This window comes from Neophocaena asiaeorientalis, unplaced genomic scaffold (assembly GCF_003031525.2).
Source record: "Neophocaena asiaeorientalis asiaeorientalis breed wild unplaced genomic scaffold, Neophocaena_asiaeorientalis_V1.1 scaffold606, whole genome shotgun sequence".
Taxonomy (NCBI): Eukaryota; Metazoa; Chordata; class Mammalia; order Artiodactyla; family Phocoenidae; genus Neophocaena; species Neophocaena asiaeorientalis.
This window is the reverse complement of record NW_020173687.1, coordinates 4,426,919-4,440,759: the sequence shown is the minus strand read 5'-3', so window position 1 is coordinate 4,440,759 and position 13,841 is coordinate 4,426,919. Positions and strand designations below refer to the sequence as shown.

Below are 13,841 nucleotides of genomic sequence, written 5' to 3'. Positions count from 1 at the left end.
CCCCCCCCCCCCACTTCCTAGCAGCACGATTTTGGCCTTTTCATCACTTATTAGCAATTCTCCCAGAAGATGGAGAGGGTATGTGTTCACAGCACTTTATTCTAGTCGTGTGAATAAAAGCCAACGTTGAGGAAAAAGGGGATTGAACTGTGATTGTTGGTTTTGTGTTTCTGTTATCTTTTCAGCCATGAAGGGGTTGAAAATATTTTTCCTAAAGGTAGACCTTTTTAAAAGAGTCCTTTTAAAATTGGGGGTGGGAGGGTGTCATTGGTTTTTGTTTTAATTTTAGGAGTGTGAACGGTGAGGCGGGGTTAGGGCCACTGTCTTCAAAACCAATGGGATCCCTTACTAGTTGATAATAACAACAGATGGGAAACAACCTAAAGGTCCTTCGTGGAGAACTGGTTAAATAAATTATATAGCAACTCTAATTCCCTGTACTGTACCTGTTAAAAAGAGTGCAGCCTGTCTCTGAGGGCTGCAGGGAATGAGCTCCCAGACACACGGCCAAGTGGGGGAGACGCCTGATGTGAAACACTGGACACCGCGATTCCTACTCTTAAAAAAAAAAAGTTATTTTATTTTTTTAACTAGCATTCAGGCTTGTGTGTGCTTAGATTTCTGCAAAGAGACAGAAGAAACTATTAACAGTGGATACCTTCCAGGAAAAGTCTGGGATGGAAGGGAAACTGCCTTTCTGTTGCAAACCCTTTCCGTAGGTTGGATATATATTTTTAAACCATGTGTACCTATTACTTGAGTCATTAAAAAACAATTAGTATTTAAAACCAAACCCATCCATCTAAGAATGGATGCTACCGCTTACTGAACGGTTTGGAAATGTGGGACTTGTGGCCCCAAAAAGGAAGTGGGCCGTGGGGAAAAAACAAACAGCAGAACAGCTTAAGTTTGAACACTTCTCCCACCGGGCCTGTCAAGGGTCGTCTTTCCTGAGGGCTCCACCGTCTGAACCTATTTCCAGTCTCTCCTACTTCCTCTTCAGGCAGCAAGTTCCAGACACTGGCTCCCCCCGCAGAAATTCTCTCTGCCACGATCTCTAGCAGAGACCCCGAGTGGAGAGCCCCTTCCCAGCCACACGCACCTCACGTGCCAAGAGGCCCTCCGAGCTCCAAGCCTTTCCATTCCGGGGCCACGTGGCCCTTCGGCCACCCGAGCCACTCACTTCCCCTTCTTGTCCTTTGTCCAGAACCATTATATCAGTGAAGTGAATTGTATATGACCTGTCTTTTATTTACTTCATTCATTCATTCCATTTGTTGTTGACTCACGCATCTAATTATAATTGTGTATTTATTACCACGAAGTGCCGGGCGCTGACCGAGGAGCTGGGGCTGTGTTAGGAACGGTGTCCAGAGCCTCACCTTGCCAAGGCTGCGGTAGGGTTTTGAATCGATCCTGGCGTGGGTCAGATGGAAGCCCACCCCTGGGTAGGTGAGGCCTGAGCACACTGTCCTGACTGCGTCACGGGGTGGCCTCCTGCAGTGTGTTCACATTGGTTTGTCGTTTCTCCGACTCAAACCAGTTCGAAGATCTGCTGCACCGTGGGGATAGCAGGCTGTGTTCTTCTCCAGGAATACTAAGTAAGGTGTGCCCAGGGAGAAAACCCACCCACCGTTCACCCTTTTGCCCAGTGTACGGCCCTGTCCTCTGCTCTCTGCTGTCATCTACTCCCTGCCTAGGACAAAGTCATCTCCCAAGTTGTGGGGTTTTAAAATTCATAGGAGGAACTATTAAAAAATTACAAGATGTAAAATCAGGCTCCCAAACCATATAGCCTGGGAAGGGCAGGGTGAAGTAGCAGGGACGTGGGGGCCACAGGCTGGCTCACTGGTCCCCCTGCTGAGGGCAGCATTGAGAAGGAAAGTCTGTGAGCCCCTCGGTGTCTGTATCTGTAGAACAGGGAGCAGTACCCTCTGGACTTCTGTTGTTGGGACTAAAATGACCAAGTCAGTGGGGGTCCATTACCAACAGAGCGCAGGTTAATTGTTGCTCCCTACTTTTTTTTTTTTTAGGACGTATATAAGAGTTGAGAAAAAAAGGAAAATCAATGAAACTAGTAACATTGTATCTGGGTGGTGTGATTGTCAGGTTTTTTAATTTTCTATATTTTTTGCACATTTAAGGAAGTGTCAGTTTTGAACATTTATTGTTTCATAATCAGAAAAAGTAAACGCTTTTAAAACTATCACAGATTAAAAAAAAACAAAACTGTAGGGCTGACAGTCCCTGATTCTCTTTTCTACAACAGGCTTATTCACTCCCTCAACGAACTGAGATTTCTTCAGCCTAATTGTCTCAATTAGCCTTCCGAGCCCAGTGAGTTATGCTTGTGGTCTGACTGCAATCATACACACTCCCACACTGTCTCAGGTGGAAACCAGAGCTGCCAGGCTGTAATTGTCAACGTCCCTTCTGGACTTTTTTTAAATGTTCGTTGCCACAGAACATTTAAAAAGTCCAGAATGGTCAGTACTGGTTCTTATTACCAGGGCATTATGGCTGAACTTGGTGTGTTTTTTTACATGGGTGTGTGGTGGGGGGTGGGAGGGGCTGTGTTTGACTTTCCTAGTCCCTGCAGGGGCCCTGCCGTTTCCTTAATCTTACGGTACACCAAATCAGCCTTCTCGTAAAGGCAGGGTTCACTAAGAGGAGGAAGGCTGTATGTTTGGGACAGCAAGATTTACAAGACTGTGCTCGTGTGTGTGTGTGTGTGTGTGTGTGTGTGTGTGTGTGTTTCGTCTCAGCCCTGGTCGGCCGCAGTGAAGTGTGTGTGCTCGTGTGTGTGTGTGTGTGTGTGTGTGTGTGTGTGTGTGTGTGTGTGTGTGTGTGTGTTCCGTCCATAGATCAAGCACTCGTGCATACTGTCTGGTACTCTTTAAAGGGACAGTTGTCAGTGTCTAAAGTGGACCAGGAACAGAAGATAATTTTGATGAGCTGAACAAGAAGCCTTTGGGTGCGCCGTTGTGAGCATCCGTTGCAATTTTCCTGCCTTGATGCAGTTGAGCTGGATGACTCTGGGTTGTGGTCGTGCCCTATAGTTCTTGGAGGACAAGGGTTACAAATCAAAGAGACAAGAATTCTTAATCCTCATAAATACAATTTTATTAAAAAAAATTTTCTTATTTAAAAAGTAAGAAAGATTTTTTTTTTACTTCAGAAGCACAAGTTCATTAAGAAAAGCTTTAATGACCAACACCATCTATCTGGGAGGGGGACACCGAATGGAGTAGGGACAAGTAAAGAGAATGAAAAATCTGGCAGCTTTTTAAGGTCTGAACCGGCTTGGATGGCAACTTGAAAACTGATATATTCTGGATCTTAAAAATGAGAAAACGTGTTGAGGTTGGCAGTGAGGTTTCTGAAGTTGAAAGGGTGATCGTTTTGCATTTAAGATGTATTTTTTTAATGTTCATATTTGTTCCCATTTTTAAGTGACACTTATCTTCAATTAGGTTTTCCCTTCCCAAAACAGTCTTAAAAGAAAAATAGTACATACTGTGAAATGTATTACAAATCCATACTGATAAAATAAATGCCACATTTCTTCTGAGTCAGGCTGCGTTTCTTCGTCGTGATGAGCTGTTGCTGCAGGTTATAGCATAAAGGGGACCAATTCCTCCCTGTTTAAAGCTCTCAGTCTCAAAGAATCAGCTCCTCTGTCTTATTGGCAACATCCTGATACAGCATGTGGGAAAGCTAGGGCCAGCTAGATGGGCTAGCATCTGTCCCCCTCACGTGGGGATCTCTCGATGAGCAAGCTTCCTTAGGACACTTGAAGAGGGTGTGTTCGCACACTCTGTTACATGCGTTTTTTGGGGGAACACATCTATGGTGTAAAATCAGGTACTGCTTAAAAAAGAGTTGAATCCACTTCAACTGACTTTTCATATGTGATTTATAATTTCTTATTTGTTTCAGAGAAGTTGATACCAATTATCGTGCAGATAAATTTAGGTGAATACCATCTCTGTATCCTTTTTAGTTTAATGGCTATTAGTAAACCGTAAGAGCAGTTCAAAATCGTGAGTTTAAAAGCTCTAAATAAAACAAATTCCTATTATTACTTTATTGAGATACGGTGTCATAGTAAAACGTAGTGGGTTAGATGATAAACTGGCGTAGTAGAAACTATGACCTGTAGGTGTTGCTTTATGTGAACAGCTGGAGATGTAAGATCAAGTCCTGCTCTCGGGCAGCTCTACCGTGCCTGCTGTATAGCTGGCAGACGCTGGGTGCTGATGTGTGATTTGTCCCTTCCGTTTTGGTCATCGTGCCCTCCACAAAGTTGCATAGCTCTCGGTGACTTTGGGGCAGGACTTCTGAGGAATACACAGCTCTGTGTGGAGTGAGGTCTGCACCTTGGGGCTGCATCTGCAGCTGGTCCTCGAGAGAGGCTGCTCTGTGGATGCCTCTGTGCTCAGCCAGAGCCTGTCCTGTAGTCCCTGGTGTAGTTGGTAGGGAATGGATCCGAGGACCGTGTCTGGCGTTATCGTTTAAGTCTGAGGGCTTGTTGTCCTGGTGCGTTCAGCAAGTTACAGTTACATTTCATGCGCCTGCCAATCCGGGTGGACGGTGCTCCCGGAGTAGCCGGTCCAGGTTTTAATCTGTCACCTAATACGCTGTGACCTTGGGCAAGCTAGTTAACTTTCCTGAGTTTCAATTTCCTCATTTATAGATTGGAATAATAGTTCCTAGCTCACCTAGCTTTTGTGAGGATTAAAATAATAAAGAGAATGTAAAATTCCTGTTAGTGAACTCTTAAAAACAGACAAGGTGGCTCTGGTTGAGAATTACCATGTCACAGACGCAGAAGCCCAGATAGTGCAGGTGGGATGACGCACCATTTGTTTAAGACCTGAAATGACACCGGCCCTGCAGGGTCCACGCGGCGGCGGAATGCGCTGGCCCTGATCACGACTCAGACACTCTGGGAGCACTTCTGGGGCTGCTGGTCCCCTGAGCCAGTGGGGGCAGCGCCACCCCAGGCATGACGGGTGGCAGACGCAGGACTCTCATTTGCTTTTAGGGATTTTGCTACGATCTCTCTGCTCGGGATTTAGGGCTTATTACTTGAAGAGTTCTTTTAATTTAGGCTTTTCCTTATGTGATTTATCTTCCCCCTTCGTCTGAGGACGTTAAACATTTTGCCTTGTTCCTTTATTGTTAGAAAAGCAAACAGGTATTTGCCGAATGAATGAAAAACAATAAATTTAGATAAATGCAGAGGTGGGGAGAAAAGCAATATAAATTCTTCACCCAATTCTGCAGTGTGATGTAGAAAATTTACAAAGTATTACCTGTAAAGGACTTTCACGTGCTGTTTTCCATGCTATTTTGATCATCATTTGCATCTTCTGAAACTGGCATTTGTAAGTGCTGGGCTCCAGAGGGTACCTCGGGACCCTTTCAGCATTCACTGCCTCCAGGCCAGAGGGCAGCTTCAGCATGCCGAACCCATGATTTCCCTCCCATTCTTAAAAGCTTCCTCCGGCAGTGTATTATATAGGTAAAGTAAACAAGAACTATTGAGATCATTTCAAAATAAGTGAAAATGTTGCCCGTGGACATTTAACCAAAGAAAGGAAAGGACAGTGTAAGAGTGCCTTGAAATTTTAAGGATTGCTTTTGCCAAATGGTGGATAATTTGCTGACTGTTTTAGGCAATTCTTTCACACAGTTTAACACAGGGTTAATGATCTTGTGACTAAGATAACTAGATCAGCCCTATTTACAAAATAAGCTAAGTGTATGTAAGTAAACCGTGACCTTTTTGTGTTAGTTCCATTTACAGCCTCGAATTTTTTTTTAACTTGCGTCTGTCTGATCGAATTAATTGCTGAGGTTCATGCCATCCCATCATAGGATAGTACTAAGGTTTTTCTTGTAAGGATCTTTTGTTGACTTTTTCATTACATTTCCATAGCCAGAGCAAGTCAAATGCGTGTTCACAAGTATGCCCAAGGAAATTAAGAAGTGGTGCATGAAGAGACAGGAAAAGCATTCCATACCCTAGCAGTAGCAGAAGCAAGTTTGTAACACAGGGAAGTGCACTTATTCCTCCATTTCCGAATCTTCTTGGGGAGCAGCAGTAAAAGGGAGTAAGACTGTGCTTATCTAAATTGAATTTGAATAATTCTTTTACTGTCCCTTTATTTCCCTGTAGCTTGCTGATGATCGCATGGCTCTGGTGTCGGGCATTAGCTTAGACCCAGAAGCAGCAGTTGGCGTGACAAAGCGGTTACCTCCTAAATGGGTGGATGGAGTGGATGAAGTAAGTTGAATGTTAGTTCCACACTCTCTTATTTATTGAGGTAATTAGGACATTAACGTATCTTAAGATACCTGCCATAAAGACTCCAACGAGTGTCCCTGGAAGTACGCTAGATTTAGGATTATTCTGTTCACATACCACAGGCAAGGGGTGTGTGTGTGTGTGTGTGTGTGAGTGTGTGTGTGTGTGTGTGTGTGAGTGTGTGTGTGTGTGTGTGTGTGAGTGTGTGTGTGTGTGTGTGTGTGAGTGTGTGTGTGTGTGTGTGTGTGAGTGTGTGTGTGTGTGTGTGTGTGCGCGCGCACGCTTGTGATTTTGGTTTTAGTACTAACTACCTGAATTATAGAAATAAGCTGAAGAACTGTGTAACCAGGAGTGCTATTTGAATGTCTGGTCGTTTGAATTAAAAGTTGCTCAGGCAGCTACAAGTTGGCTGAAGACTGAGCTCCGTACTGTGAGTGTAGCCAGTTGTCTCAGAGGCAGACAGATACCTGGCGGGCGGCAGTGACGTTCTGTGATTTCATGTGTTTAGATACAGTACGATGTTGGCCGGATTAAACAGAAGATGAAGGAGTTGGCCTGCCTTCATGACCAGCACTTAAACAGACCCACCCTGGATGACAGCCTCGAGCAGGAACATGCCATCGAAATAACCACCCAAGAGATCACGCAGGTGAGGGCGGAAGGGCCCGGGCGGGAGCCCGCGCTTCCCAGCCTTCTCCCCCTCTCAAAATCCGGAACGCGGTCCGGCTCTAAACCAGATCGCAGGTTAGTCCCAGAGTTCCACTTCCCAACCGGAGGTTCACCGAGGGACTCCAGGAGGCCCTGAGCTGCTCCAGGTGGCAGCATCTGCTCCATGCCTTGGAGGAGTGGGGACTGTTTTCCATTTGTTCGTAGATACCACTGTGGGTTGATCTGAAAATTAAATTCAGAACATTATTGAGTTCAATCATTTGGTCTTAAGATGTGTAAGTTCTATTGTATACTAGTGTGCAAAATTTTTTCATGTTAAAAAAAAATGGTGGTTGTAACTGAAAGGATGGAGAGCTACTGCCCCAGACTGAGTCTATTAGTATCCTAGAGAAACTCAGCATCCTAGAAATGTTTCTTGTAAAATGTTACATTTGAGTAATTTTAAAATAGTGTGACTAGTGTGTAAACTAGCACTTACAATTTCCATTTGTTCGAATCTTCTGTGTCGCAGATTCACAGAGAAGCGGCGTGGTGGGTGGGAAAAGCCCTGGGGTGTTGGAGTGTTTGGATCCTGGCTTTTAGCGATGTAACAATGGCACGACTCTCATTTAATCCCTCGGACTCCAGTGTTCTCGTCTGTAAAATGGGAGTGACAATAATAATACCTGCCTCTTAGGGTGTCTGTCGGGACTAAATGAGAAGAAGGCCGTAAGGAGTGATGCACACAGCGTGCGCGCACACGCACGCACGCACGCGCACGCGCAGACACACCCCATTTGTTCAGGTCCGGTTCAGCATTGATCTCTTGGCCGTTCTCGGAGCCAGCCGGTCTGGACAGAGCTCTGTGTGTCTCACTCTGGCCGGTGAGCGAAGAGGCCGAGGGGCACCTTGGGCCACCACCACCCCCACCCGCCGGCCTGCTGTGAGCGCCACCTGTTCTCCCAGCTCTTCCACAGGTGCCAGCGTGCGGTGCAGGCACTGCCCAGCCAGGCCCGTAGGGCCTGCTCGGAGCAGGAAGAGCGGCTGCTTCGCAACGTGGTGGGCTCCCTGGCGCAGACTCTGCAGGAGCTGTCCGCCCGCTTCCGGCGCGCGCAGTCGGGCTACCTCAAGCGTGAGTGTCCGCCCGTGCAGGGCCTCGTTGAGTAACGGGGGTTCCGGCGTTAGAGCCTGCAACAGCTTGGTGTTTTTACCCTTCTCTTTTGCTACTAGTCTCCATTTTGTCCTGTGCCTTTCGTTGTTAGCTTTTGAGCACATTCCCACCTTACGGAACAGAAAGGAGCTCCCTTCCGCCCCCAATGGGAAACCATGCCCAGGTTGAAACCACGGCGACAGGGTGTCAAATCGTTCTCATCTAAAAAAGAACAAGACAGAAACATAGGCCGTGTCAAGTTTAAAGTATTTGAAAATCAGTCTGGCACATTTTAAAAGCTTGTAGCTTTCTAGATGTTAGGGGTGGAGGAGCTGCTGCTAAGTAGGTAAAAAACAGTTGTAATCGTGTTAAAGCTTCATATTTGCACGACAACAAGTATTTGAGAGAGAGTCTCAACACCTTTCCCGGGAGCAGTTTAAACAAACGTTTTCTCCCCAGGCACAGTGATTTACTCGGCCTCCCTTCCTTCCTAAATAGTGCCAAGTCAGGCTTCAGCTACACCCTCATTCTAATTACCCTATAAACTGGTTTTTCCGTTATTGCCATTGTAATCAACAGTATCCCCACATGCTCCCCCAAAACTAGTTCTCCCTCCTCCTGACAACTGGCATATTTGTGTTTTAATTTTAGTATTTCTAAAATTTGACTAGGGCCGTTTGGAATTCTACTAGAGATGGTTTTAGGGAGAGATATTGATTTTTTTTTTTTTAATGTTTTGTAACAGCAGTTAGATTAAATATTTCTGCTTCTCTTAGAGAGTCTCACATGGTTGTGTCATTTTGTCATCCACTTGGCATCCAGTGAATTATACACATTTACGGTGTGATTTTTGTCTTAGATAACCCCAAGTACTCCATACTGTTGCATGTTTGTAGTCCTTTACTGTCCCCCCCACCTCTGTTGGAGGTGAGATAGGGTTCTTTTCAAACTGCTAAGAATGTCTCCATTTTGACTGTTGAGTTTTACTCTAGATTTCCCCTTTTTAATGGTGGGACAGTAACCAGGATGGTTTACGTATTCAAGTAAAGTGAATTCCTATCCATGATAGGCCTGAAGAATCGAGAGGAAAGATCCCAGCATTTTTTTGATACATCAGTACCACTGATGGACGATGGAGACGATAATACTCTTTATGATCGGGTACGTGAGGGGCTGCAGAATTGACTGCCGTGCATTTGCGCTCCGGTCTGTTTTCCTTCTCTTCGTGGACCTTTAACTTCCATGTGATGCAAATGGATCAGCCCTGCGTGACGTGCACATCCATCAAGTGGCTTTTGCAGCCGGCGGAAGAACGGTCATGGGGGCCATACTGTTTCTTCCTTTCCAAAGGCTGCAGGGAGACCTTGTCATCTGCCTTCCAGAACCTTCCGGAAAGCAGTCTGCCCACCCCACTCCTGGGAAGAACCCAGAGGTGCGCAGGCTTCTCCCCGGTGGTTTTGCTACTTAGCCCTTGGGTAGCTGCAAACGCGGGGTTCTCTGTGTCCCCTGCTTTGGCCGCTAGTGCTTTAGAGCCCGCTTGTTTGGGGAATTTGGATCTTTCCTGTTAGGGAAGAATAAGTGCTTATCTGTGGTTTATGTGCTTTACAGAAATAGTTTCAGAATTTACTTCCTTTCAGTTACATCTAAAATGGTACACTGTAGCTTTCCTGAGGGGAGTGAAAGCTAACGCACACATTTCGTCCTTTTTGTTTTGCTAGGGTTTCACAGATGACCAGTTGGCGCTGGTGGGGCAGAGCACGCTGATGGTGGACGCGCGGGAGCGGGAGGTTGGCCGCATCGTGCAGTCTATTTGCGACCTAAACGAGATATTTAGGGACCTAGGGGCCATGATTGCAGAACAGGTACGTGAACTTACCTGCCTCCTCAGCGGGCTTTCCTGCCATAGTATCTAGTCCTTCTCCAGACGTTTCTGGTTCTGCACTTCTGTCAGGAAAACGATTTGAACCTACTCCCCGAATGTACGTATATGTGTGTGTAAGGATTATGTACATATACTGCTATCGTTCCCCATAAAAACACGAATAAACTTCTTTTTAGATAAAAAACAAATGTCAGTGACAGTTTTCCTCGTGTCTGCCTCTACCCCAAGGGTGCTTACGGGAGCACCCCACGGCGGGGGCCCATGCTCAGCAGTGACTCTGCCAATAGATAAGGTCTCCCTTCTAATTTCGGCAGGTTATTGTGTAATGGCAACTGGAACCACTAGCTCTTGAGTAGAATTAAATTGTTTGTTCCCTGTTGCAATCTGATTAGGGTATTTTATTATCTTGCCAGCAGGGATTTGGGTCCTGATCCCCCTGAAACCAGCCTCAGAATGGAGTGGCGAGGCTCTGGGAGATCTAGTTACATTAATTACTCCCGAGGCTCCCACGGAACTGCTCTCGCTGTCGTCTCCTAACACAGCACGTTTCCATTCACAGCCCTGTCCTTCTTTGTAGCCCAGCGTCCCTTCTTCCTGTTTGAACCAAGAGATTAAACAATTAAAAACAAAATTCTCCCTGAGGCGAATGTGTAATTTTACATGTGGCTTGGAGCTTACCGTGTTTGTTCTGACCCATGGAGCCACATGGTGACTGACGTTTATAGACATGATGGTCAATTTCCAGGCCTCATCGTAACCAGGCCTGGCTTAACTGGCCCTCTCTGCTTACTTGAATCCAAGTATTTAAGCAACAAACGGGCACAGACGCAAGCCCTTCACCACTCAGAGCCTATTTCCACTGAACCGTATATTTTTTAAAGCCCCAGTAAGTCTGAATATGGCGTATCCTGCAGTGGCTAAATCCAGAAAAGAAACCTCAATTTGTCAGTATCTCTTCCTCCTGAGCTGGACTTTCATGACAACTAGTGCAGCCGCCTGCCCCTGAGTGCCTCATATGTTGCACGGTGATGGATCCCAGGCCTGGCAGTGTGCACCTTTCCATCACAGTTAAGTAGGACAGATAATTCTGTGGATAATGATGTCTGCGATTTACATCTCTTATTTTTGAAGTTCCGTGTTCCCAGTTGTGGTTGTTGATCGTCTGTAACTGTCATTTATTACTCAGGGTACCGTCCTTGATAGAATCGACTATAATGTTGAACAGTCCTGTATCAAAACGGAAGACGGCTTGAAACAGCTCCACAAGGTAATGCCATATCTTTCAGTGGTTGAGAATCTGAAAAACTATTATGAGATATCAAGGATTCCTGAGAGGCTCCTCTTCCATCGTAACTGTCTTCGGCATTCTCGTCTGCCGTCGGCTCGAGATAGGACCGTAAAAATGCACCATGTCGTTTTTATTCAGAGCCGACCACGTGCACTGTTGCCGCTTTCCTGCAGCCAGTGGTTCCGGGTATACCTCACACGCGGGTCTGAAATTGCCGAGAATCCCCTTTCGTGACAGGGAGTTCTGAAGGAATTGGGGTTTTCTCCCTTTTAGAAAGTATTTTATTCCTTGTTCAGGTCTTCTTGTTTTAGGAAATCGATTTGAGTGGGTATTTGTTAAAATACGTGTCGAGCATTCTATCTGCTTGTTGCTGCTGACTCAGGCCTCTCTTTGTTGTGACACTTTTCTGATAAATTGCTGGTGGGGATTCATTCTGGAGGAGATAAAAATCTGATTTTCCCTTTTAATTACCGCAGCATATCTGTGTACTACCTTGAGGAAAGAGTAGTTTGTTGAAGTGAGAGTATTAGCTCTCTGATTCTTGGCTAGTAATAAAGTGGCTGTCTCAGGAATGTTTCTCATGACATTTGTTAAAAATAGATGGAAGACGTCTTAAAAATCTCGTAGTGAGTTACGAGAAGCATACACATACGCTGCTGAGTGACTCTCACATGTAATTGGGTGCATGTTTTCTTTAAAAGGAATGCGATACTTCACAAATAAAACAAATTGTGTCCATTTCCTCATGTCTTTGAGACCTAGCAGTATTCCTAGCCGTATATAATGGTCATTTTTCCTAGTACATTCACTAATGTACTTCTCTGTCACCTTTCTGAAACCAGCCTCTTCCTGTGGCAGAGATGGCCGTATCTGACGGTAGTGTCAGGTTTACAGAAAGGCCTCGCATAGGTCTGACCAGAAGCCCTTCACTGCCTCTTCCACGTGCTTTTGTCACCACATGCCGGATGGGGAATGGCGCTCCAGCATATACTGAGAAAAAAGAGGCTTGCCTTGTACATGCAGAGGGCTTTTTAAGCGTCGGGTTCATTCGGTTGCCAAGCTTTGTGTATTAAAAGAGTGAAAACTAACTTTAGTTTGTCACTCTGTAATGCCCGGCCTTTCATATGCTGTCGAATTATGCATCGGTTTTGAAGTTTCTTAAATAAAAACTAGCGAAACTTGTTTTTTTGATATAACACAGATAAAGGGCAAAAGCTTTCTCCGCCCGAGTGTACAAATCTAGTGGGAGCTAAAAATTTTGTTGACGGTTCTACTTTATAAACCGTTTTGAGAGGTTTCGAAGTGTATCATTTGGTGTCAGCTTCCGTGGTGTTGCAGGTTACTCGCTAGAAAACTAAGCACGCGCCGTCCTCTTTCTCCAGGCACGGCTGGCCGTTGCCTTGGCGGTCAGCTCATCTGAGGCTGATGGAGCCTTGGGAGCTGCTTCACACGGGCCGGGCTCTCCAGACGGGTGAACCTGTCTGCGCTGAGGTTTCCTCCTGTGGCTGCGTGGCTCCTGGTGGGCGGGCAGGCTCGCTTAGGAAACAGACGTCCTGGTCAGAAGGTTGGTGGGGACGGGGAAGTAGGGCAGGAGAGGTTGCATGTTCTGAGCAGGTACGGCCCTCAGGCCGTCTCCTCGCTTTCCCCTTCACTGTGAAGCAGCGCTGTCCACGGAAGGGCAGGACGTGCTCTCCCCGACGTGGACGGGGACACCCTCACGACTCTCTTCTCCCCTCTCCTTTCTGTGGGTCACATTCTGCACCACGGGCGTGTGTGTCACCAGACGCACAGCACTGGACTCGGTGGGTTGTTTCCGCGCTTGACACCACAGGGCCAACTTTCCTGTTTCTACTTCAAAGGTTGAATTTCTTCTTGTTCCCAAATTCAGAGGAGGTAGAAAACAAGCTTCTTTGGGACCCTCGGTTCCATCCCTGCTGGCTGGGGTAACTTTAGCCAGGTGTTCGATTTCTTAGTGAAGGAGCTGTGCGTTCATCCAGAGAACTGTGTCCGGAAGCGAGAGGCTTCTGTTGAAAGAGTGGGTCCTTGCGGTCAGTGGAAGGAGAAGTAAGGAGAAGCGGCCCACAGGGATCTGAAAGCAGAGCCTTCTGCCTCTCCGGCGGCCTCCGTGTGATGGCGGGTCCCCAGCGCGGGCGTTAGCGAAGCCGGGTAAATAGGGAGCTCCGGGGTCATGGGACTCGCGTGGATTGAACCCGCGGGAGCTGATGGCAGGGATCGTGGTGATGGAGCCGGTGGCAGAGGTGTCGGGTGTGTGGGTGCGGCCAGAGGCCTAGGACTGGAAGTGAGCGAGACGCGATTTGGGATTTTGGGGAAAATGACGGCCTTTTTTCCCTCCTCTCTCTGTAGGCAGAGCAGTATCAAAAGAAGAATCGGAAGATGCTTGTGATTTTAATATTATTTGTCATCATCATTGTCCTCATTGTTGTCCTCGTCGGCGTGAAGTCGCACTGAGCAGCGTGGGGTCGGTGTGTGAGGCCCGCGTGGACCCGGGTGCGCGCGCCCGGCGCCCGTGGGTTCCTGCGGAGGCGCGGCCCCGGGCCCG

At 46.7% G+C, this 13,841-nt stretch overlaps 1 protein-coding gene across 8 annotated transcripts in view; it reads left to right on the top strand.

The window, feature by feature from the left end:
- STX16 (syntaxin 16) overlaps positions 1-13,835 on the top strand; it is a 22,976-nt gene extending 9,141 nt beyond the window's left edge. For 4 of the 8 annotated variants that reach the window (XM_024750443.1, XM_024750442.1, XM_024750441.1 and 1 more), the window contains 7 exons: positions 6,185-6,292; positions 6,822-6,962; positions 7,928-8,093; positions 9,181-9,272; positions 9,830-9,973; positions 11,180-11,260; positions 13,646-13,835. In XM_024750443.1, coding sequence (XP_024606211.1) covers positions 6,185-6,292; positions 6,822-6,962; positions 7,928-8,093; positions 9,181-9,272; positions 9,830-9,973; positions 11,180-11,260; positions 13,646-13,750 — 837 coding nt within the window. In that variant the 3' untranslated portion in view covers positions 13,751-13,835. The other 4 variants (XR_003003839.1, XR_003003840.1, XM_024750444.1 and 1 more) reach the window with 4 other exon arrangements.
- The last annotated feature ends 6 nt before the right edge of the window (positions 13,836-13,841 follow it).